This window comes from Colius striatus, chromosome Z, assembly GCF_028858725.1.
Source record: "Colius striatus isolate bColStr4 chromosome Z, bColStr4.1.hap1, whole genome shotgun sequence".
Classification (NCBI taxonomy): domain Eukaryota; kingdom Metazoa; phylum Chordata; class Aves; order Coliiformes; family Coliidae; genus Colius; species Colius striatus.
This window is the reverse complement of record NC_084790.1, coordinates 84,674,272-84,698,227: the sequence shown is the minus strand read 5'-3', so window position 1 is coordinate 84,698,227 and position 23,956 is coordinate 84,674,272. Positions and strand designations below refer to the sequence as shown.

The following is a 23,956-nucleotide window of genomic DNA, read 5'->3' as shown; positions in this document are numbered from 1 at the left end:
AAAATAGGGTTTGCCTTGGACATAAGAAGCAAATCTGAAATCCCCTCGCAGGACTCTCATGCAGTGCTACAGGATCATAGCTGACATCCAGACCTTAAGCTACCTTAAAAAAAGAAAAACACAAAATATCCTAGGGTGAAAAAAAAAGTGTAGCCAGAATTGCTTCACTCTTCTCTTCCTGAACACACTGTGATACAAATGTACAATAGCTTAAGGAGCTGGGACTTACAGGGTGAAGCGCAGGAGGCAAAGGCAACAACTGGCCAGTAGCCACGTTGTGCAAGAGCAGTAGGGAAGGGAATGCCAGAGCTCCTGGATCAGCCCCTGTCCTGATCTTGTCACACACTTTTCCCAGCTCAGCTAGGCACTGCCGTGTTTCACCAGACATTTGCATGCCAGGTAGACGGCCAGGGAGTCAACAGATTCGTATTTTAACTCTTTGGTCTGTCATGCTGATGTACCTGTCTGCCTCTGGAGAACTGGGGTTTGATCTTGTGGTTGTGCAGAGGATGGAACAGCAATGGCTTTCCCCTCCACCCCCTCCAACTTGTAAAATAACAATAGAACTCTCTGCTCCAGGTTGTTGCTTGGTATGCATTAACCTATGGAAGGACAGTTCTAAGTTGCTCTATGAGGGATGTCAGGTCTGTTTGGAAGGTGGGCAGGATGCCAAAGCCTGGGGGGAAGCTCAGCCTGAGCCTTGGATGCTTCAGCTGCAGCTGGGAAGTCACAGAGAAAGCCCAACACACACAGCTCCCTTGTCCATATTCTTTGGTTGCTGCAGTCCCTGGCAAAGGCTTGGACCTGGGCCAGTTGCACTCTTCCAGACAAGTCTTGGGCATGGTTTGGTATTGAGGTCAGGCCAGCGACCATTTGCAACAAGGTTTTTCATGTGCCCGCCCTGTTTTGAAAGCCTGAAGTCTGGTAGACTGGGCGTTGCTCATTCCATGCCAGTTGGTGTGGTGGCTATGGATGTGCTCCCAATGCTCCATGGCTCAGAAAACACAACTGCTATGGTCAGGTTCAGACCAGGTTCCAGGGTTAGAACCCACAGGTTTAGACTCTGCTGTGTGCCAGATTTGAAGCATCGTAACATATCTAAAAGTTATGAGACTCCTTTTGTAGGTAGAGTAGAAACATAGGAACTGCAGGAGGTCATTCATGCCACCCTAAAACAAGCTCTAAAACAGGCCACGTGAACTAGATAGGTCTCTTCCTGACAACTGTGGGAAGTTTAGGGTGACTAACTTAGCCTTTGACTTCTAACATCTGGTGAAGTATATCCAGCCATCTGCCTGTGAGGATAAAGGGCTGGTGTTGGAGGTAACCTCAAGGCACCCCCCAAAAGACACTACAGCCTGTAAATCCCACAAACGTCTTTTTTTGCTGTATATTGTAGAGCACAACCATGTCCGAAGTGTTCTTTTTCAGGGACTGTAAATACAATGGCATGGCCAGAAAAGTTGGCCCTGTTTCTCTGTTCTCCCTTCTCCAGGCTTTGTTTTTGCTGCAGACAGTGGCTATGTGATGCAGCTCCTGGCTCAGAGCAGCAGGGGAGATCTTCCAGGTAATGCATTTTGTGAGTGACCTGAGGGCCTTGACAACATTTCCAGCTCAGACTGTGATGGGGCTATGTCACAGGATTGAGCCCTATCAGTCATCATGTTCAAAAAAAGAGAAAAAAGTCAGGAGAGGGGAACGGTAGAATCCCTTCATGGTGACAATCCTATCTGTCTGGAATTGTAAATGGTGTAAACGGAATGATTCTCTTCCTCCTTTCCACTCCCCATGCTTTTGCTGAGAAGAAAACTTAAGAAGAGAAATTGACAATCTGTTTCAAAATAGGGTTGTTGATTTTTTCCAAGCCACTAGCATTTGTTTTTTAAATGCATATCAAGTGTAAAACGTCACAGCTCTTCTTTTGTCTCTATCTAGCAGCAGGAGACCATTATCTACTGACATTACCTGTTAAATAAGTGCAAATTACCAGTTAAATAAGTGCAAACTACCTGTAGCTGCAGCATTACAAGTGCCTGGGGAATGTCTGTAAGCCTGAGCTGATATCAGAGATGGACTTTAATGAAAAAAAACAAAACCAGAACAAACTTAGAATATCTTAAAGAGTTGACAATCAAATCATGTCTTCATCTGAAAGCATTGTACCTGCCACTGACACAAATAGCGTCCGAGTCAACGAATGAAAGAGAGTTCTTGGGGAAAATATTCTCCCCTTTCGTTTTGTTAATTTTGTGCTAACTTGACAGCATGTCACTGTGTCTAGACAGCTTCTCAGGTGGGCTGACAATCAGCTGTCTGGCAGCAACAGGAGGTGTGAGAGGCACAGTGAGCGTACTCTTCCTCTGGATCAACTAAGGGAGAAGTACCAGCTGAAGGATGAGAAGAAATCAGTTGGGAACCAGGAATCTGGAGCCCAAGCCTGATGCCTGTTATTTCTCTGAGAACTTACTAGGAGGGGGCAATTCATACATGGAGCATTGTAGCTGCTGGTGGCCATCAGCAGAGTCATCAAGGCACTTTGCTTGGGCCTAATGACTCTTGGACTCAAAGCCCACTCGAGGCACATCTTTCCTTAACAGTGGACAGAGTTCAGACTGACATTCCCTGACTCTTCCTCCCCAGACAGTGCAGTCATCTGTAATGGAGAGATCAGTGTGTTGCAAAATGCACCCAGGACCTGGGTGAGCAGCCAGACCTGAACTTTGTGTTACTCTGGTTGCAGTACTCACAAACTCCGAGCTGTTGAGTTGAATCAAGAAGTTTTCAACACCGATTAAAATACAAACATATCATGGAAAGGGCTTTGCAGAGGATCCTCCTTGCTTTGACAGAGCTTTTTGCTTGCCAGTGGGCCAGAGGCAAGCTGAGCTTCATGGACAAAATTTAACAGCAATACTTGCACTCCATTCAAGGTCCTTCAAGGCTTTGCATTGTGATAAAGTCGCCCATCAGGATCACTAGGCGCTTCACAAGGCTAAAATTGTGAGTCTCTGCCCTTGCAAAAGCACTGATATCTATCCTTTGCTTTGGCTAAGGAGGAGTCTGTGGTGACACTCAACACAGTTAAAGCTACTGACAGAGGGCAGCTGTAACCTTGGGTCAAAACAAAATAACTGCAAAAACTTGCCTTAAATTCATACCATCAGATTTAGCTTTTAAGTTTGTGGAAGCAACTTGCATCTATTCTGCAAAAGAAGACACATTGTCCTTGGAACATCTCTTAATATCACGGCTTGCCAGTGCTTCAGGTGCAAACTACTTTTGTGGGGTTTTTTTTTTTCTCTCTTTCTTTTAGCTTTAATCTTCAAGCCAGTGGAAGGGGAGCAAGATGTTTCTCCTGATCAATGTTACTGTTTTTTGTCAGTTGCTCTAGATTACAAATTGCTGCTGATTACTGTTTGTGTAGACTTGGAAAGCGATTTATCTTGGAATGAACACATACGAAACTATTATTGGACATCAGCTCTCCCACTTGTTCCTTGCTCTCCACAGACTGCTGCTTCTATCTCAGCTGCTGCTTCTATTTACTTGTACACGGCGTGCATCTCCCACACTTTCTATGGCTTTCGTCTCTCATAGCTCCTTCTTGCCCTGTATTTTGCTGTAACAGAATAAATCAACAGGCTGATTAACTTCGGAATCTGACTTTTGCAGCCCATGGTGCTCCGCTTTCCTTATCTCTGGTGCTCGAAGCTATGTGATCTACAATATGTTTGCCTGCAGTCGTGTCAAACTTACAAGAAGCAGCAAACTCAGTGAGACTGCAGCTTCAGATTTTGTTTGGCTGCATGTAATGGAAGACATACCTCTCTCTTTCCATTTTCTGCAGTAATATTACTCTAAAGCATTTAAGATCTCATTACTGTCTGACCTTTCTTCACCTGTAAATGCGAAGCTTTGAAAAATGAAGCTGTCCTTGTCTGTGGCTGTAAGCTGGGAGTCTTTTCCTACTGCCATGTTTCATAAATATTGACAAATTACTTTTATAGAGCGATCCACACAGCACAGCAAATGTAGTCACTCAGATTGGTGGTTTTAAGACAGCTGTCTCAAGGAATAAAGGCTGCACATCTCAACTTTTAAGAGCAGGGACTGCATGTTGGAAAGCAGTGGCTTTGAAAAGGATTTACAAGTCACTGTTGGAAACACTGTGAGCATATATTCCTGGTTTTACACAGTAGAGGGAAAATGGCTTTTGAATCCACAAGCAGAATAAAGGCAGAGAAGCATTACAATGCTGTAAATGTATTAAAGGACTGTTCATGGCTCCAGTGTCCACACTTCAAAATGGAAGGTGGAGGGAATTTGGGGTAAAAATGGATGTTTGGAAACCCTCCTTCTGGTGAAAGACAAAAGAAACTCCCTTTACTTTGTTTACTGAAGAAAAACATCGAGGTGCCACTCACTCCCAGTCCCCAAATCCTTCTGTGCAATAAAAGATTTCTGCCTAAAGACATCAGCCTAGCAAAACAAAACCAACAAAAAGGTATAATGAGATCTAATGGCAAGAAGCTGATGCTAAACAGAACCCCTACAGACAAAAGAGAGAGGCTCTCATTGTCACCAGCTTACCGGGCAGCTGGTGGATCCTCTCTCATTGCAGGTTTCTAAGTAGAGTTGGGTTGCCTTTGCTGTGGCTGATATGAAATAGCTCAGAGCTGCAAAGGTTACAGGCTCAAAAAAGGATTCTGGTGGTGAAATCATTCAGTCTTGGAAAGGAAAAACATAGAGTAGATGGTTTTAATGGTCTGTCTCAGTCATACATTTGAAGACTCTGGCAAACTGTTGATTTTTAACCTCTCGGTGTCTTAAATCAGCCAGAACATGGCATCAGGACAATATCCTCCCACGTATTGGTGAGAAGCTGGTCTGTGCTGCCAGAGAGGTGCTTTCTGAGCACAACAGGGCAAAACCTCCTTTTGCAGAAAGCAAGCTTTGCTGGGCTGAGGGAGGACATGGGCCCAGCACCAGCTTCTTACACCAGCTTGATCCTGAACTGGTGGAGGACAAAACCAGCTGACTCTTATCCCAAACAGCAAAGGCAGGGATAAGTCCTTGAGTTCTCCCCGGCATCCTCTGTAGATACAGTGGCCATCACAGTGTCGTGCAGGGGTTGTCCAGAGCAAAGAGCACCTTCTCCTATCATGCCAGTTGAAGAAATCAGCCTGCCTCCCTGGTAATGGAGGCTCCAACACAGACTTCCCTGTGGATTCCACACACACACAAGCTATCAGTTGGCTTCAAGCACTCTTGGGAGGATAGAGTTTCTTTTTTTGGTGTGTTTTTTTCTTTTCATTTCTTTCCCCTCTTTGCATTGGTTGTTCATCATGATAAATGCCAAAAGCTGAAATAAACAACATGACTGTTTTGTAATGATAAAGGCACAGCACACTATTTAGAGGCCTAATTTTTTATTAAGGCAACATTTTTATTTGGTGGTGGCTTCACCTGCATAGCAATAACACGTGTTTTATATCTCAAAATAAAGCTAAGCATGGAAGGATTTTTTCAGGCTCTTTGAACTCTTGCTTGTCTGTCAGAGTGACAATAACTTTTAGAATGATATTGTAATAAGTCACTAGCTTTTGGAAGCACAAGGATGTCCAAAAATCTGTAAAACAGAGCTTTGCAAGACCAATAACAACACAAAGAAAACTTCACCCTAAGGAATTCTACACATTTCTTCAACTAATGTAGATGGTATAGACAGAGCTCACTACCAACTCAGCTACTGATCTTGCACAGATGGTGTCGAAAACTGGGGTAAATCTCATTGAGACTAATCTATACAAACATATGCTTAATTAGCATAGTGCATCTTACACAGTGTAAAACAGAAACAGACTGTATTGCAATAACTGATCACAGCATAAATTGGTTTATTTTGATCCCTCCTAGGGAGGCACAGGCTATTTTATTTCTTATTTTGCAGATTTTGCTGTGATGAATTAATTTCAGCTTGCTGGAAAAAGCAAACAGAAGGAAAGGAAGGAAGGGTGATGGAAAAATTAATGCTACCGAGGTTTGTGTTTATACGGAATTGTGTTCCTAGGACTGATCCTGCTGACTTCAGCTGGCTTATTCACTGCATAGACCTACTATTTACACAAATCCTTGCTGGGCTAGGGTCTACCATTAATTCAGAAACAAAGCTATTGTCCCCCAGGCCTCCTCACAAATTACACTTGTTCATTTAAGTCAATAAAGAGGAACTTGTGTAAATCTCCTCATAAACAAGGCTATTTCGCTTTAATGATGGCTTATTTGGGGTTAGCATAAATGTGTTTCTAATCAACTTCAATTAATCCACAATAAAGGATGGAGGCAGAGGAACGACATGGTATTTGGAATAATAAGAGAGGACAGAGGGATAACCCAAGAAAAAACAGAAATGTTGACAACACAAAATGCTTCCAGTCCATAAAAATCAGGAAAACAGAGGGAAAAAAAGCCTGGTTCAGTGATTATTGATGACTAGATAGCAGCGAGAGGACAGAGTATGTCCAAATAGGTCCTCTGGGAGCTCACGTGGGCAGCCCCTGCCTCTCTTTATCTCAGGAGGGAGCTGTGAAGTGCTGCTGGACCTGAGGGAGGTTCTGCCAAACCATTTCAGAGGCTCCGCTCTCAGCCAAGCAGAACAAAGAAGGGTTTTGAGCTGAAGCAGTATAAGCCTTCACCGTTCCTTGGTGGTGGCTGACCACACTGACTCCTCAGCCTAAAACCAGGCTTTGAAACCAGGAAAGCAGTATGAAAATGAGTTCACCAAGCCTGTGATCGCTTCTCAGCTCCTGAGCCCCACAGACGCATCTGGGCCTTCAGCATTTTCCTGTAGCAAGGTCTGACTGCCCACTGGTATGAAAGCTCAAAGCATAAAGCCAAGCAAGTTAAGGCAGCAAATGAATTCAAAATTCCGATGTTTGGCTGTGCCAAAGCCACCTCTCTCAACTCACTCTGCTTTTTGGCATACTCGGGGTGATTGGGTCTATGTGCAAACAGGCAAGAGGAGCTGAGGTAAGTTCAGGCAGTTAAATAATTTACTCATCAGAATTCTGCAGTGTAAATGAGGACTGTGAGAAGGTATTTCCATTTCTTTCAGGAGATGTCACTTTTAAGGGTTACTGTCTTCACCCCATCTCATCAATGTAACGTACTTTATAACACAAACCCCAACCAGCCTGTGCTCTGATGGGTCAGGAAGACGCTTCTGTGCTTTTGGCACGTTATTTTGAATGCTAGTGATTTCTCAAGTCCACCTTGACAAGAGTATAAGACAGACACAGCTGGCTTACACCAAGGGCTGTCAATTATCACCTTTCTTTATTTTGGCACTGTGGGATTGTTTCCTTATTTTACTTTTTGCTTTGCTTTCAAATCTCCTAATGGCCCGGTCTGAAACGACTGGGAATTATGTAACAGTGGAAGCACACTTCTGCATTTCAGGAGAAGTAGTGAACAGATTTAAGTTTCAACATTTCAGAGAAATTTCGTTACTGAAAAGATAAATGGAAGAGCAGAAATGTGAAATGCCTTTTAATGCATTTTCCTGGTACTCCCAGCCTTAAGTCACGGCGTTTCTTAAAGTTTGGGGAGTACTGGGCCCTTTGCACATATTTAATCTGCTCTGTGCTGGTGTGACTGAGAAGTTTCTATTCATCTTTGGAGATTTTTATGCCTCATGCAATAGCTTCCTTCTCATTTAAGATGCTCAAGCTCTTCTCCAGTCACTGTAACGTAACGCCTGTTTGGCGAGCACGCCAGCAGTCAGTCGTCTCGAAAATCATCAGACATGCTCCTCACTTTGGGATGAGAGAAGCAGAGTGGTTTCCTCTTTAACCCTCTTCATGCTGCCACTGGATGTGCTGCTGTGTGAAGCTGCTTACCAACTTCAAGTGAAATAAGGTGAAGCCCATCTTTAACCCTCTGAGGCCGAGGGAGGCACAGTCTTGCTCTAGAGGAGGGTTTTCGTCATGCTGTTACCTCCACGGGGAGTGGGGGAAGGTTTTGTCCCAGTTTGCAAAACAACATGGAAAGGCTGCTTTCATGACATTTGGCCTCAAGGCCACATGGCATAAAAGGCAACCTGTCCCTTTCACAGTTTCCTGCTTCTCCGTGCACCATACTCTTTCATAGCCTTCTGCGGATTTATGGATGATGAAAGCTACCTTCATGTAAATTGAGAGAGAAAATAACCTGCTGAAATGGCATTTACAGTAAGCAGGGAAGCAGCACTGCAGTCATTGATGTAAGAGATAAAGCATGTATTGAAGCTAGCGCCTCAACAGAATGAGCTGAGGAACCTGAGAACACTTAGCAGTGGTTCTGCATGGACTGATGGTCCTTTTTGTCACATGTTATTTCCTGTCTTCAAGGTGCTGGATGATCTTTTCATACCACACCTCTCTTCAAAGGTCTTCCTTAATTTTCTTCCTTATTTTCTTTTCAGTGTAACAGATCACTTTGACATATTTGTAACGATGACCTCACACAAAACCCATCTGCCCTGCCTCCCTAGCATTGTGCTTGTCTCCACATTCACAGAGTGGCATCTGATAGCATCATTTAGAAATCCTAGGTGTCACTGAAGTTATCTGATACTGGTGGTGTATTTCTTTTACCTCTTCAAGGATTTGGTCACAGCCTTTGGGAAGTCAACACCTATTCTCTGTAACATAGTGCAGCCAACTCCTGTTTCATCATGTTGTCTTGAGATCTGAAGATTACTTCCTTTGTTCTTCCAAGCAGGCTGCAAAATACCCCTGTGCTGTTTCTGTCTGTTTGTACAAGAATGCTATACGTGAGGATCCCTCTGACACACGCTGATACACTTTGAAGGAGATGCTGATGCTCTTCCACTCAGGTTCAAACCCAAATGGCACTATCAACTGTCAGCTCCTGTCCAAAATACACCAAACGATGTGGCTTAGCTAATAGGACCTTGCAATGTCTAGCTTTGGTATCAGGGATGGAGTTTTGCTGATTGTTTTTACCCAATCAAGCACTGTTTCTGGAGTGGCAGGTGTGTGGCTGGGAGCCCCTTCTAGAATGGTGTTCACATGGCAGATTTGCACCTTGCCTGGCTTTTCTGCAGCAACTCCACTTATCAGGTAACTTCTGAGCTCTGTGATTTGCAGCTCTGATGCTGCCTTCTTCCATTTTCTCTATTTCTCCTGCTGCTTGCAATTTACTTTCCTAAAGAAAGGTTTATGCAGATGACGAGGGTTTTTTTGATAGAGTCCCACAATTTAAGCTTGTTCACCCTCTGACCTATTTCAACCAAAACTAACACAGAAGCAGAACTTTCAGATTACAAGGTCTGTCAACTTTCATGGCAAATTAGAAAAGAAAAAAACCTTGTTAGTGCTCCACCTGTGAGGAAAGCAGAGAAAGCTCGGCCCTTATCAGCTCTGTTTGGCGTCCTTGGCTGTAGAGAAGTGGTGGGCAGCTGGCCAGCCAGTTCACACCTAGTCCTGAGCCACCCATAGTGTGTGCTGCTCCATATCCAGACAGCACACCAGTAACAGTAGGTTGGGGACATTGAAGAGAGCTGTGGATAGCTACAGAGTCAGTCTTGGTGACCTAAGAGAAGAAAGGGTTGTGGATTTATCACAGTGGAGAAGTGAAGGGAATGCTTGACACAAATCCATAGAAAAAAAAAAGAGCTTAATTAACTTGCTGTTCATAGGAAAAAAACTCTCTCTGAATACAGTGAAACCTCCACAAAGCAATTGCTGCACTGGCTGCACAGCCTGTGTCTGTCTCCAGGTAAAACGTGCTTGGAACACCTCCTTATCTTTCAAAAACATGATGGTAATCTGCTAGCATCTCTGTGTTATCTTCTTTGTTTTACTTCTGTGTTTATTTCGTGACTGGCAGGTATCTCAAACTGATGGAGCCGAGGGAAAGAAAAAACCTAACAAAAAGCCCTAAATAAACTACGTGTCTGCTGGGAAAATTCAAGCACAGATGAGGCAAGAGGGAGATTTCTGCATGTCCACGTCTAACATTGTGTCAGAAGGGCAAAAAGATGGGAGAGGAGCCTCACTTGGCCTCTGAGAATACCAAGCCAGTTGAGATGAGATACGTGCCCAAGATGCTGAATCACAACACCTACGTCACCAAGTGCAGAAAGCATTTCAGTCTGGAAGGAGAGCGTGTCTCTGGAAAGCAAGCTGTTACGTTGGTGAGATGTGACCTCAGGGATGAGGTGGCCTGCGATTGAGATCTATGGTGAGGAGGATAAAGAAAAGTATCAAAAAGTGGGAGTGGAAAAACAGAGCATCTCCAATAGACGTACAGCAAAGCAGGAACAGACCTTTTCAACCAAAGAAACCCCGTTAAGCTCCTGTCTTGTGGCTTCCCGCTCTTGCTTTGGGGAACCTTCTGGGCATCACCTCAAGGACCTCCGCAGACAAAGCAGCGGTGGGTTTCACATGCTGACAGCTCCTCAGCCACACAGTTGCAAGGCAACAGGCTCTAATACACTTGTGGTGAGCCTGGGCATTTGTTTAGGTGCAGGAATTCGGTCCTATTACATCATTACCACACCACAGTTGGTTAGAGCTGTGAAAAGTCTACTGAATGCAGCTGCTAAAAGAAAAACCCCAACAACATCAGGGGAAAACCTCTCTCTAGAGCCACTGACACTGTGGGGGGGAGCGGCACTGAGGCTGGTGCAGGCAGCAGCAGGATGAGGTGGGCAGCAGTGGCTTCTGGGCAATGTCACCTTTTGGGGGCTGTCAGGATGGCATCAGCTCTGCAGGGCCCATCCCTGCCTGGAGACACAACAGCAGTGGAAGCCATGGGTAGTTTAAATCTGTTTTGAGATGCCTCGAGGAAGCAGGAGTCTTCAGAGGGCACTGGACAGGCTGAGCAACGTGCTGGGGTGAATGGGATGAGGTTCAACATGGCTCAGGGCCGGGTCCTGCCCTTGTGCCACACCAAGCCCAGGCCCCGCTCCAGGCTGGGGCAGAGGGGCTGGAAAGCTGCTGGAGGGAAAAGGCCTGGGGGTTGGTGCCAGGGGCTGAACAGCAGCCAGCAGCGTGCCCAGGGGGGCAAGAAGGCCAAGGGCAGCCTGGCTGGGGTCAGCACTGGGGTGGCAGCAGGAGCAGGGCAGGGATTGTGCCTCTTTGCCCTTGGGGAGGCTGCAGCTCCAGGGCTGTGCTCAGCGCTGGGCCCCTCACTCACTGCCACAGGGACACTGAGGGGCTGCAGCGTGGCCAGAGCCGGGCACAGAGCTGGGGAAGGGGCTGGAGCACAAGGGGCTGGGGAGGGGCTGACAGAACTTGGGTTGCTTGGCCATCACTGTCTGCAACTCCCTGGCAGGAGGCTGCCATGGGGCAGGGGTCAGTCTCTGACAAGAGGCAATGGGCTCAAGTTGCCCCAGGGGAGGCTGAGATTGGAGCTGCGGCACAACTGTTTCCTTGAGAGGCTTGTCAGCCCCTGTGCCAGGCTGCCCAGGGAGCTGGGTGGCCTCCTCGAGGTACTTTCCATCGCAGCGCCTCTGTGCCTGGCGAGGGCCGCGCTGCAGCGCCCAGCCCCTCTCACGGCAGCGCTGGCGATGGAGCCGCGCCGTGACACCTGCGGCGCTCTCGTCCCGCTGAGGGTTCGCCCTCCCTTGCCCAAGGACCGTGGGTGTAGGCGGGCAGGAGCCGGGCTTCGGCCGCCCTCCCTCACACCTCTTGCGGCAACGAGGGCACTACTTTTCCTCGCCCCCCCACCCCGCCCCCCAGCCCCGCGCGCGGAAGGTTACGGCGCGGAATCGTTCCGCGAATGCGGCTGCGCGCCTGCGGGTCACCCAAACCTCCGCTCCCCTCCACCTTTCGCGATCAACCGCCCCTGGCGGGCGCGTGGGCCGAGGAGTGACGGCGGCTGCGGCCAATGGGCGGCGTGGCCCCGCCCCCGGGCCCGGCTCCCTCCGCCCCGGCGCTTTTTCCCCGCCTTCTCTCGCCTCTTTTTTTTGGGTTTCTTCTCCCGCCGCGGGCGCTCCATTGGCGGCTCAATCCGCCAATCGGCGGCTCGGGCCGGACCTCGGCGCTCCTTGACCAATCGCCGCCACGTATTTCTCAAGTGACGGGCATCAGAGCCAATGGGCGGGCTCCCCGCCCATGGGCGGAGGCGGGGCAGGGCGGGAGCCAATGGGCACGGGGAGGCGGCCGCGCAGGGGCAGGCAGCGCGGAGGGAGGAGGGCGGCCGCGCAGCTCGCCGAGGAAGAGGTTGGTCCCGGGGCGGTTTCGGCGGGCGGCTTGGCCCGGCCGCGTCGCGGGAGGAAGGAGGCGCCGCGCGGCCGCTCGTCGGGAAGGGTTGTACCGCCGGCCGCGTACGGGCTGTGGGTGAGGTGGAGGGCCTGGCCTGGTCCCGGCGGGAGGACCGGGGCGCCTCTCCACGCCCTCCTCCCCCTTTGTTGTAGTGGGACGCGGGCGGCGCTGAGGGCCCCGGTGGCGGTCCAGGGCTTGGCCGGGGGGCGGTTTGCTGCTTCTGACGGGAGGGAAGCGGCCTCGTGGGGTGGAGGGGGCGGCTGCTGCCGGCGCCTCGCGGGGGCTGCGTGAGGGGAAGCGGGGCGGAGGCGGCGGAGGAGGTGGCTGTCACCCCCTCGCCTACGCGTCTCAGTAGCCCCCGAGGCCAGGCAGGGAAGGGTAGGAAGGGCTGACTTGTACCTCCTGTGTGCCTGTGGGGGGTGAGGGAAGACGGGAAAAGCCCCCAAAGTTCTTCCCAGTGTCTCTTTTTTCCTGGCCTGTGTTTCTTGTAGATATCAGGTGTGCAAAACTTGGTGTCGGGGTGGTGGAAAAGTTAGGAGCGAATTGCAGAGAAGCGTTTAGGATCGCAGGGCTTTTGTATGTTCCTCTTCTAGTCCAGAGCCGTGGATGTGAGCTCTGCACGCAGCATACATGAGACGTGTACATGCGAATTCAGTTCAGTGGTTTTCTTCATGACAGCGGTTTTAATGCTGTAGCTATCTATGCAGTGTCAGATGTAAACAAACATGATCTGCTAACTATTTCATTTACCTAGATAAGCACATGGGAGAAGTTGGGTTTTGATAAGTACAAATAGCTGATGTTGCTGCAGTGTGGTAAAGTTCTCAGTGGTGTGTCTCTTTTTTTGTGGGGAGTGGAGGGGGAAGAGAAAGAGTGTGACACAGTTATGGTCTTTTAGTCTGCACAGGGGGAGACTAAATGAAGGAAAGAAAAGACTGGGTGAGTAAAGAGCCCTTGTGATAATCTTGGAGAGATGTTGAATTGAACAGCTGAGATTCAAACTGCAGCCTAGTTTCATGTGGTTTTGGTTGTCCATCACAGTTTTTCACTTTAAAAAACCACTAAACCTGTGTGTGTTGTGCTCTTTTCAAATACTTTATAAACAAATGGACAGTGTGAAGAAAAAGTTTTGCTTACTGAGTTTACCAAACAAGTGTAAAATGCTGCTGGTGGGTGCCACAACCTGTGTATCGTGTGTGTGGGGCTCATGTTATCGCAGCTTGTGGTTATAAACGAGTCAGATTCAATCTGTAGCAAGAAGTTTATAATGGCAGCTTATTATGAGACTGCACATAACAGCAGGTTTGTCTGTTCTGAAGTGTACCTCTCTTAGCCTGGAGAGCTGTACTTTCAACCTGATTCATGACATTATTTCTGTGGAGGCTGGACTCTCTAGTGAGAGGCTGATTAGCCTTTGCTGTGTTCTCCAAACTGAAAAACATCTCTGACCCTCATCTGAAGGCAAGAGGCTTCTCATAGCAGACCAAAGTTGCTGTTTAGTCTTTCCTGTGTCTTATTGCAGTGTTGGATCTTGCATGGTGCGTGAGTAGATTATTAGTGTGTGTGTTCTGAGGCATAGCTTTTAAACTAACGTTTTTACAAACTCAAGTGAATTATAGGGGCATGAGAATATAAATAGAAGGAGGTTTTTTGAAGTCCCTTCCCACCATTTGCTTAGCACTGTTGTGATGAAAGATAACATTAACTACAAATGCCTTTAAAAAGAGGAAGGGGAGAATCTCATTTAAGGTGGTTGAAACTTTAAGATGAGTTGAAACACATATTTAGCAATATACTTAATGTATTTAACAATATTTTGGGCTGTTTAGTAGAGTAACCTTGTAGCTGATTGCTGCCAGGTTTCGGCTGTGGATCAGCAGTTGTGTGGGTCAGGCTTGAACTACACTGACAGTCACCAAAATGACCAAAAAGTGTTTGAAGTTCCAGTTTTCTTTATGGAAGAAGATGGGTGTGTGTAATAGAATCCCGGAGAATAATTTGTTAACTTTCTTGAGGTTCTGTTTGATGGTGAAGAAAGGAAACCATAGAAGAAATGAGATTACAAAAATTGCTCTCTTAACTGATCTCTTCCTGTACCCAGAAGCTGGATTCATGAACAGAATCAAATAAGTTTCAATTACCCAGTGAATCTCCAAATGAAAGGTGCTCCTGGGTCCTCTTCCATCTTCCTGTTTCACTTGTTCTTTCAGAAGCGTTGAGCACCAGTTGATGTAATTGAGTTTATTGGAGCTCGAAAAGAAACCCCAAACCCTCTGCTGAGAACAACTTTAAAAACTAAAACTTGTTTCCATATCTCTAATCCCTTTCCCACAAACATACTGGGAGAACAGGCTTTGTAGTAGGTTCTGGATCACAGTGTATCTGAGCTCTGCTTGAGACTGAAGAGAATTCCTGAGTTTTGTTTATATAAAGAACAGTACGCAAAGTTTTAATAATGATAAAATAGTGTTCTGGGGCTTTCAAATGTATTCAGTGCTGCCTTAATGATTGTGCATGTAAATGCCCTGTAATTGAAAGCATCTATTTATGGACCTGACTTGCTAAGTGAGCTGTAAATTCTGCTTTTCAGATTGGATTTAATGACTTTTATCATAAAGCCACAAACTGGTGAACTGTGCCGAGAGGCAAACAATACCTAAGCTTACTTTGCCAAAATATTTGTAATTGTTGATTTGTTAAACTGAATTGCTGCAGGTCATGCGATGGGATTAGGTTTTTTGTAGCAGAGTGGAGAGTACAGGCAGCCCTGTGTTCAATACTCTCTGGGCTAGAAGAAATTGGGTACTGCAGAAAGCCTTCCTAAACATCGCTCTCTGCTTCCAGTCAAGAAACTGGGTTACAAACAGTAAGGCTTCATTCCAGCTCACATTTTGTTATGACAATGTGTCTTTGACAGCTGTAGCGTGGAGTAAGACCAAGAAGAGATGGCAAGAGTGTAGTTCCTGGGGCTTCTGTCAGTTCAGTCGGGGGCTCAAGCTAGATGTAATTACACTGGACCAATATGAGCTTAATGTAAGACAGTTGTCAGTGCAGAGTGTGCTCCGCATATTGAGGGGATGCAGGGCTAGCCTGTTTGAAGAACATGTATATTAGGCCTGTACTGAAAGTGAACTTTCATTAACTAATTGTTAAATGCAGTTGTTTGTGGTTTAACAATGTGGAGAAGCTGCTAAGCTATTCAGATAAAAACTGAAACCAGGGTACCTAATAATCAGTTCTGTCAATATTCCAGGTCAAATTTACCTCAGCAGTGTTCATTTTCTAAAAATAATGAAACTGTTACACAGGGAAAATCTTAGTCAAAACAGATGAAGTGAGAAGGGCTGAAACTGCTGTGGTTTGGAGTGCTCTTTCTGTGCTTTTTTAGGTCTATTAAAGCCCTTTAGTTTTTTTAGAGTGATGCTGTGAAGTTGTTCATTATACTAAGCAGGTTGAAGAAGTTTTTAGCTTTTCAAAAGAAAGTGGACTGTCAGACTGCAGTTGTGGTAGTTTTCCTCTTTTGTAATTTAGGAGATTTGCTAAAATATTTGGGTCTGTTCAGTAGTTTAATCAGAAGTCAGTAAAATTAACATTTTTTTTCTTTTTCATGTCTCCTGTTGCATGCAATTTTAGTGTACCATGAATGCATGTGTTGCATACAGTGTGCTAATTTTCTAATAGCATTATAGATTTTCATTATTATGTTTGTCTGTAATTTGCAGTAATTCAAGAAAAATCTAGCTTCGGAAGCTTTCAAAACGTCGTGATCGTGCTTATTTTAGTGCTGCGTATGAAAAACGTGAGTTTTCTCATTTGATTTGTAATCAGACTTGGTGAAATGAGAGAGAAAGATTCTACTTGCAAAGTAGGTGGTCAATTCTGTTTTCAGTGGGCTATATAACAAGAGTACAGTTAACTCAAGAGTTTCAAGATGCTTTGCAACAGTAGAGCAGAATAAATAGATAAATGAATGGGGAGATTGATCCTGTGTGTAGACACATGACAAAATCCTTGTTCTAAAGCTGACCAGAGGAAGGATTTTCTTTGCTCCTGTTTCCTTGGATGATAACCAGCCTGCCTTGAACTTGATCATCTCGTGTCAAAGCTAAACACAAGGCCTTGGCTTTAGTTTTCAGCATGTAGGCCTGTGAGCTGGCCAGCTGGAGCCCCCTGGGGAGGGAGCTGTTCAGAGCTGCTCCCCACTGCTGGCCTAATTGGCTCATAAGCCAAACTGTGGGGTAGATCTGAGGGCATTGCACAGTAGGGCTGGTTTCCCCTTCCCCCAGCTCTCACCCATACCTTCTCCAAAGCAAAACAAAACCCTCAAACCACAAAGGCAATACTTGGAGCTGTCCTGCTCTGACCTGAATCTGAGGGGTGAGAGGTGGGCAGCACCTCACATTCTCACATGGTTGTTCTTCAGCAAAGTATTCAGAGGCGAGGAAAGAATTAGCCCTTCTGGAATCTCAAAAAGCAATTTTTGGAGAGTTGTGGGTGCAACAGAAGAAGTAAAATGTCTTCTGTTATCTGTTCCACTGAGTGCTCTAAGTGGAGTGGAAAGGGAAGTGACTGACTTTGATTTTAGATTAAACTTCATGCAGAACTGGGATTTCCTGCAAGCTGAAATCATTAACGTTGGGGAGAACTTTCTCTTATTCCACTGAGAGTCAGCTATCTCCTTGTCATTTAGAAGAACACAGCCTAAAAGGATCCAGAGGCAGATCATACACTGGCTTTAGTTTGCTTCCATTCAATGCAAGATGAAATACTTGTTGTATTGTGTAAGTTTTAGTGACTTTGGATTAATGTACTAGACATATGCAGGACTCCATAAACTATGCTCTTTAAAAGTTCATCTCTCAGCCTGATTGATGCTGCCTTAAATAGACTGTGCTTCAATTCATGTTACCTTATTGTGAAGCCAGTAAAATCACTGGGACCCAGATATTCCCTTGTCTTTCGAAAGACCTGAAACATTGTGCACTTGGTGAAATTGATAAAAAATTCCAGGATTAATGAAAAAATGCGTTGTCTTAAAAACCAAATATCACAAAAAAGGGACTAAAATAGGGAGGAAATGAGCTTGTAGACTCTGTCTCATACTACAAATGATTTTCCTCATCTTCTTTCCTCAGGAGCTTAATTTTTGTCCTCTTTATTCCAGAAGAGCTCTTGCAAATGAAATTGCTCTGAGCCAGAATACTTCTAGTAAAACCCAAGAAAGATTAGATTTCTTTATTTCAAGTTTAAGATGAATAAGCAGACTGATATGAAATATGTTGCATAAGGCTTTAGAATAAATTAGTCAGAAACCACTTGATATTTTTGGTAGCACCAGTGTGTTTATAGTATGTTCCAGACACTCCTTAGTAGAATAGACTGAGCAAAGGAGAGACAGTATGAAGAATAAGGGATGGCAAAGCGTTTCTGAACACTGAGGTTCCTAAAAGCAAAGAACATAAATGAGTACTCATTTTTAGGAAAGTGATTGTCTGTGGATTACAAGGAGATCACAAAAACTATTGCAAGGAAGCAGGGATAATACAAATATAGCATGTACTGCATCTGTGGCCATTTTAGGGCTGTGAAAATGGTTTGTCAGGGATTGTTTTCTGGGTGCATTTGGGGAAAAGCATTTTCTCTTTTTTTTTTTTAATGGATAAAGAAAGCATACAAGGAAAGAGACCACAGGAATGTTTTTTAGCAAGGGGCTAGGGTCAACAGCAGTTTATGAGAGGATGATTGTTTGGGAGCAAAGATCAGAATTACTCACGTTACCAGTTTGAAACCAAAAGTTACAGGTGATGAATTGAATTGAGATGGGTCAAATATGGACTGCAATGGTGACTCCTGAACCCACAGGTATAAACATGGTGCCTGGGTAGACTCAGTTAAAAGGCAACACAAATGTAGGGCTCCTTGTTATTTGAGCTCCTGCCAGATGTTCAACAGCAGATATGTGCTGTCTGCCTTCAAATTCCTCGTGAGATGTAGATTTCTGTCTTTGTACTTATAATGTTGAGAGCTTTAGGGTGATACAACCAAAAAGGTAACCACAGACTGATGTTGCAGTGGTCTTCAGGTCAGTCCTTATACAATGCCTTCAAGCACTTGTAGTTTAATTGAGTAAAGCTTTTGGGCTTGATATCTGGCCAGAGGAGCTTCACAAACTGTGGTAGCAACGTTCAGAGACTTTCTTTGTGACAAAAGGCTGATAGCCTTTGATTTTAGGGAGAGACGTGATTCAAACGTACAGAATGATGAAGCTTGCAGATGAGATGAATTCAAACAGTTCTTCAGCAGAGCTTACAGTGGTAGAACAAGAGGCACCTTCTGAAAGAAAGAAGAGAATAAAACAAAATAGCTAAAAGTACTTTTTAAAACAGCAGGCAGTTAAATTCTGATGCTGTCTGCCATAAGAGGTTGTGGAGGCAAGTTCAAAAAGTAGTTAAGTGAATTTGTGGACAACAGGTCCATAAATGCGTGCTGAAAGGAACAGGTAAGAATGTAGCTTTTAATTTCCTGCAGTAACAGTTCAAGAGGCTGAAGAATTATGGGGAGAATGGGCTATGTAAACCAGTCAGATTCATGTGCTTTCCCTGAGTAGTGTGTCCTGCCACCATTGGAGATGGAGCACTATGCTACAAACACTGTTCCTCTGACCCAGAAAGGGTATTTCTTTCTGCCCTTTCCTTGCAGAATTTACATTTATCCAGATTGCTTTTATTTCAACTTAACCGTGCCTTGCACTTTGCAGTGCCTCCTTTAGTCTTGGAGCAGTAAATGAAACTGTCTGAAATACTCTCCTGTGGGTACTCATCACAATTGGCTGCAGTATTAAGCTGAATGAAGTCCTGTCCTACTTGTGTCACATTCTCTCTGCTCAGCATTTGAAAGATACAGGGCCACTCCTAGAGTAATTCTGTGAAATTCTTATTGATATTCCTGGCAAATCCCTGATGTGGCAAAACAATAGATAGAAGGAAGAACTTAGTTTAGGCCTTCCAGACTCTTAGACTGCAGCTGTAGTGTATGTTGAGGGTTGGTTTGTTGTTTTTTTTTTTTTTTTTTCTGAAATACCTGCTAAGCTGCAATAATAATTGTAATAAAAAGCCCTTTTAATAATCGTGTCCCTTTGTGGTTGTGCTTTTTATTTTCTTGTAAAAAAGCTAATTTTCACAGGTGTATCAGGTCAACCTGTGGTTTCTGAAAACCACAAACGAAGGAGCACACATCTGTATCTGTAAGTTTCTGATTAGATGAGTCTAAGCTTACAGTCTTTTGGAAATGGGAAAAGAAAGATTTTTCTTTTTTTAATCCTGTGTGTGTGTAAAATACTGAAATATTTGGGTTTCCAAAGTCTTGCTGCAAGACTTAAATTGTTCAATATCCATTTGGAGCAGAAAGACATGTTAGCTTCAAAAAACCAAAAGCACCAGAGAATACAGAACACAATATATAGATCAATATTAGGTCTTAAGGAACAGAGTGCTGCAAAATTGGACACCTTGTCAAAAGGAGTGTGATAAAGTTTAAAAAAATTAGATAAAAGCATTGAGGCTGTTTAGAGGGCATGGAGCAACAGGTGATTTACGTTGGTGGTAAATGAGACCATGCTGAAGTGTGTTTTGTAAGGCTGACAATCAAAGGAGTATTCTGAGGCATTGAAAGGTGTCAAATTTGAAACTACAGAATGAGAAATATGGATGTTATGTGTCAGTGAGCTCCATAAACCAGAGAAGAATTGGTATGTGGATAAGCAGTGATGGTGGTACTTGGTTACCTGCATCTGTCAGAACTGAATGTAATGTTCAGGTATCACGCTATCAATTGCTAGTGTTTTAAAATGTAATCTTTGAAGCCAAAGAGACTGTCCTCCTTTGTTTGTTCTTTTGGAATATCTTATGTTTGCCTCCAGAACATCTAATCTTGGCCTTGTTCAAATGTTGAAGGTTTTTGATAAAGTTGAAGGTAACAGATCCTTGTTTTGGGAAAACTAACGTGCACAGGCCATGCTAGCCTTCTGTCCTAACTCTGGAGCTACTTAGTGAGCTGTGTTAGGGGTCTCATGTCTTTCACTCCCAGGCCCACCAACAGTTCAGAATTTTTGAAAGAGGACTTCTCAGTTTGTTTTTGCCATGAAAATAAATTATCTAAAGTACATGCTGAGGCTGCATGGCCAGCGATGCAATCAATGCTAATGCTGCTGTTGAAAGCAGCATGGGGCTAGAGTCTTCCATCTGCACTTCTGTAACCCACAAAATCATTTAGATTGGAAAAAAAGCCTTAAAGATTGCATCCAACTGTTCCTTCAGCATGGCCACCACTAACCCATGTCCCTCAGCCCCACGGCTACACAGATTTGGGATACCTGCAGGGATGGAGACTCCACCCCTGCCCTGGGGAGCCTGGAACAGGACTGGACAGCCCCTAGGGGAAGAAATTGTTCCCCAGCTCCAATCTAAACTTTCTATGGTGTAACTTCAGGACGTTTTTCCTCACCTGACATCAGCATGAGTTCTTTTATTACTTACTGGTGCAACTTGTTAACCTGAAAGCGAACTCACTCAGCAAAGAAAACCCCTTGGTTATTTAGCAAAGCCTTTTTGGAAAGGTATTAGTGGTGGTATTGCAGGAAAGCAAGGAAGGAGACCTGGGCTTCCTATGGCAGGAAGCTGTTAACATTGTTTTGGCTCCCTATGAAACTGTACCCTGAGTGTCTTAGTATTTAATTTGACAGATGTTGGACATTGGCTTTATTTTCCTTGTGCTTGCTGTGGTCAGGGCTCCAGTGCAATGGTTTTGCAGTCTGCAGTATTGGGGACAATTCTGTCATAATTCAACATTATTTTTAAGAATAAAAGTTCTTTTCATTTTCATGTTATAGTCATGTGAGAAAATGAATGCTTTGACTTTTTACCAGGGCCTCAATTGACAGCACAATGCACAATGGTTTTAAGCCAAAAGAGTGTAGTTCAGATTGGATGTAAGGAAGATTTTTTTTTTACCGTGGTGTTTTGCAAGATAGGAAATTTCAATGAAATGAAGTTGATATATTTTGGAAAGAAGCAAAGTGTGTGCTTGTATGGGTTGGCAGGGCATGTAAGCTGCCTTGAAAGCTCAAATTGAGTAGTTTGAATGTAGCATTAGCTCTTAGATAAACTAAGGTATTTTTGTCTGACTGAACTAACTTACACAGCTTGGAAGGAAGGGAACGCTGTGTAGTTCAGGTAATTATTTGCTGCCTGGAAATAAGGTTGTTGAGTTCAGTGTCGTACTTCTGTCCATAGCACTTATATCCTCAAGCAATTTCTAACAGCTGTCTACCTGAAATAATACACTTTGATTTGAGGCTTCTGTTTTAATACCTAAAACTAGCCTAATGGAAGCTGCAGCATGAAGGTGTTTTCCAAATGGCTATAATTTCTCTTTTAAGTGATTTGAAGTGGGAATTGCAGTGAACACTAAGCATAGCCCAGGTTTTGGCATCCCTTCTGATTTTTCATTTTCTATAAACATCTTTATCAGGTAGTTGATAGTGAAAGGCTATTAAAATTGAAATCAGACAGTTCTACTACTAAGATGCTTGCAAACAAGATTTTATATCTCCTTTAGTTAATTTTGAAAGATTTGATGATTTTTAAGTGCTGCCGATGGAAAAGACTTGTTATCTATAGGACATCAAACTCTACATTGAAAGACAGAAATAAGCATTTACCAAACTTGTGAGTTTCAAACCAGTATCTCTTCAAATCGAACAGAAATTAGTAGTTATTTAAAACATAACAAACAAAAATGGAAAAAAAAGGCTTGTGAAATGGCTGACTGTTGGAAGACTTCTGTCAAGTGGTAATAGCTAAATGACATTCCAAACACATTTTTTTGCTTGCTAAATTAATTTGGAGCCAGGCAGAACATGCGTAGATGTATATGCCATTTATCAGTCACTTGTGGAAAATTTTAACAAACTAATAAAACCAGGCATCCTAGGTGCAAAGCTACACTCATGTAATTCCTTGAGGAAATATGTCTGATCAAACAGTAACCATAGTCTACAGTGTTGAAGAGTCTGCAGCAAGCTTGCGTTTGAACTTCACCTGTGAAATACCTAACCATGATGCAGACTCTGTCTAAACTATGGTCTGGTTTCCTTTGGGATGCATTTGGTAAGGAAAGATCTTAAGCAGTTATTTATTTCATGTGAGACCTCAATTCTAATGTGTATGTATGTTTTGGTTTCTGTTTTTAGGGATCGGACGAGAATCTCTAACTTATTGCTTGCTGATTATTCTGTCTGGTGAAAGTCATGTCATCCATATTGCCATTTACTCCACCAGTTGTGAAGAGACTTCTGGGGTGGAAAAAATCTGCTGGTGGCTCTGGAGGGGCTGGTGGTGGTGAGCAAAATGGTCAGGAGGAAAAGTGGTGTGAGAAAGCAGTGAAAAGTTTGGTCAAGAAGCTAAAGAAAACAGGACAGCTGGATGAACTTGAGAAGGCAATTACCACTCAGAATTGCAATACAAAATGTGTGACGATACCAAGGTAAGTACCATTATGCTTGAAATTGTTGCACTCACTTCAGAAATGACTAAGTGGATATGAGGAAATGACTAAAAAAACCTAGTAGCATGCTTTTGAGTCTTTAAAAACTCTTGAAAATGTATTTTGGTTTTATATGGTGCTTGCTTGTAACTGAATTGCATGCTTTGTGAAGTCAGAATTTCTAATAATGAAAACTGAAATGTAAAGATATTAGTAGGGACATTGTGATTTCTCTGTGTCTGGGTGGTGCCTAGCAGAGCTTACAGTTTGTAGCACTGACTTATGCTTTTATTTAACAACCCTGTCTATCACTGGAGGGTCACACTTGAACCTATACTTCCACTTGAAAAAAAGAAGTAAAAAGACTAGTTTTTCCTTGGTCAACACTTCAGTCATCTGATTATTTTCAGTTGTATCTGGTAGTTTCATTTAAATTGTACAAACTGTATCCATTCACCCTTTTGAAGGGAAATTTTACTTTTGGGTGCAGGTTGTCTTAAGACCAGTTTACTTGCAATAATTTTTATTTGTTATTGCATAACAAAAGTGCTTTTTGTTTAATAGCTTGAAGTATTTCTAGAACTGCTTTTTTTGCTCCTGACATGGATGGACATTTAGGTGAACGACTTGCATTTTACCCGTTTGACTTTCTCAACTTAATTCATAGCAACTGCTGTGCGAGAGGCAAGGGTTATGTTTGTAAGTATAATGCAGTCTGCTCTCGATTCATGTTGTATAGAAATCCCACTACGGTGCCTGTGTAAGCTCATTATGTGTGACCTAAGTATTGAAGCACTCGCAGGCATCGTTTTCTGTGAACAAGTTTGAGAATCTGGTGGCACAGGAATATTCTGGGCACTTAAAATAATTTCTAGGGGAGAGAAACTGCATCTGGTTTATGAACATCATTTCTGTATTAGCACATTCAACCCAGCTGCTTTTAAACTTTGTATTATTCATAGCACAGATTCGATTTGACTGGTGTCAGTAATGATTTCCATATATCTAATGTGTTATAGCTGTTCTCTGATGATGGTTTTAGCATTCTCTTTTAGATTTGATACAGCTTTCTGGGAAAATCATGAGTATGCCCTGAATGAATGATTACTTTAATTCCACTCACTTTTCTGTTCTCTTTTGTT

At 44.0% G+C, this 23,956-nt stretch overlaps 1 protein-coding gene across 8 annotated transcripts in view; it reads left to right on the top strand.

The window, feature by feature from the left end:
• The first annotated feature begins 12,173 nt into the window (after nucleotides 1-12,173).
• The window catches only part of SMAD2 (SMAD family member 2), a 55,845-nt gene continuing 44,062 nt past the window's right edge, over nucleotides 12,174-23,956 (top strand). For 2 of the 8 annotated variants that reach the window (XM_062017844.1, XM_062017837.1), the window contains exons 1-3: nucleotides 12,184-12,230; nucleotides 15,995-16,071; nucleotides 22,522-22,814. In XM_062017844.1, the coding sequence (XP_061873828.1) occupies nucleotides 22,579-22,814 (236 nt within the window). In that variant the 5' untranslated portion in view covers nucleotides 12,184-12,230; nucleotides 15,995-16,071; nucleotides 22,522-22,578. The other 6 variants (XM_062017839.1, XM_062017840.1, XM_062017841.1 and 3 more) reach the window with 6 other exon arrangements.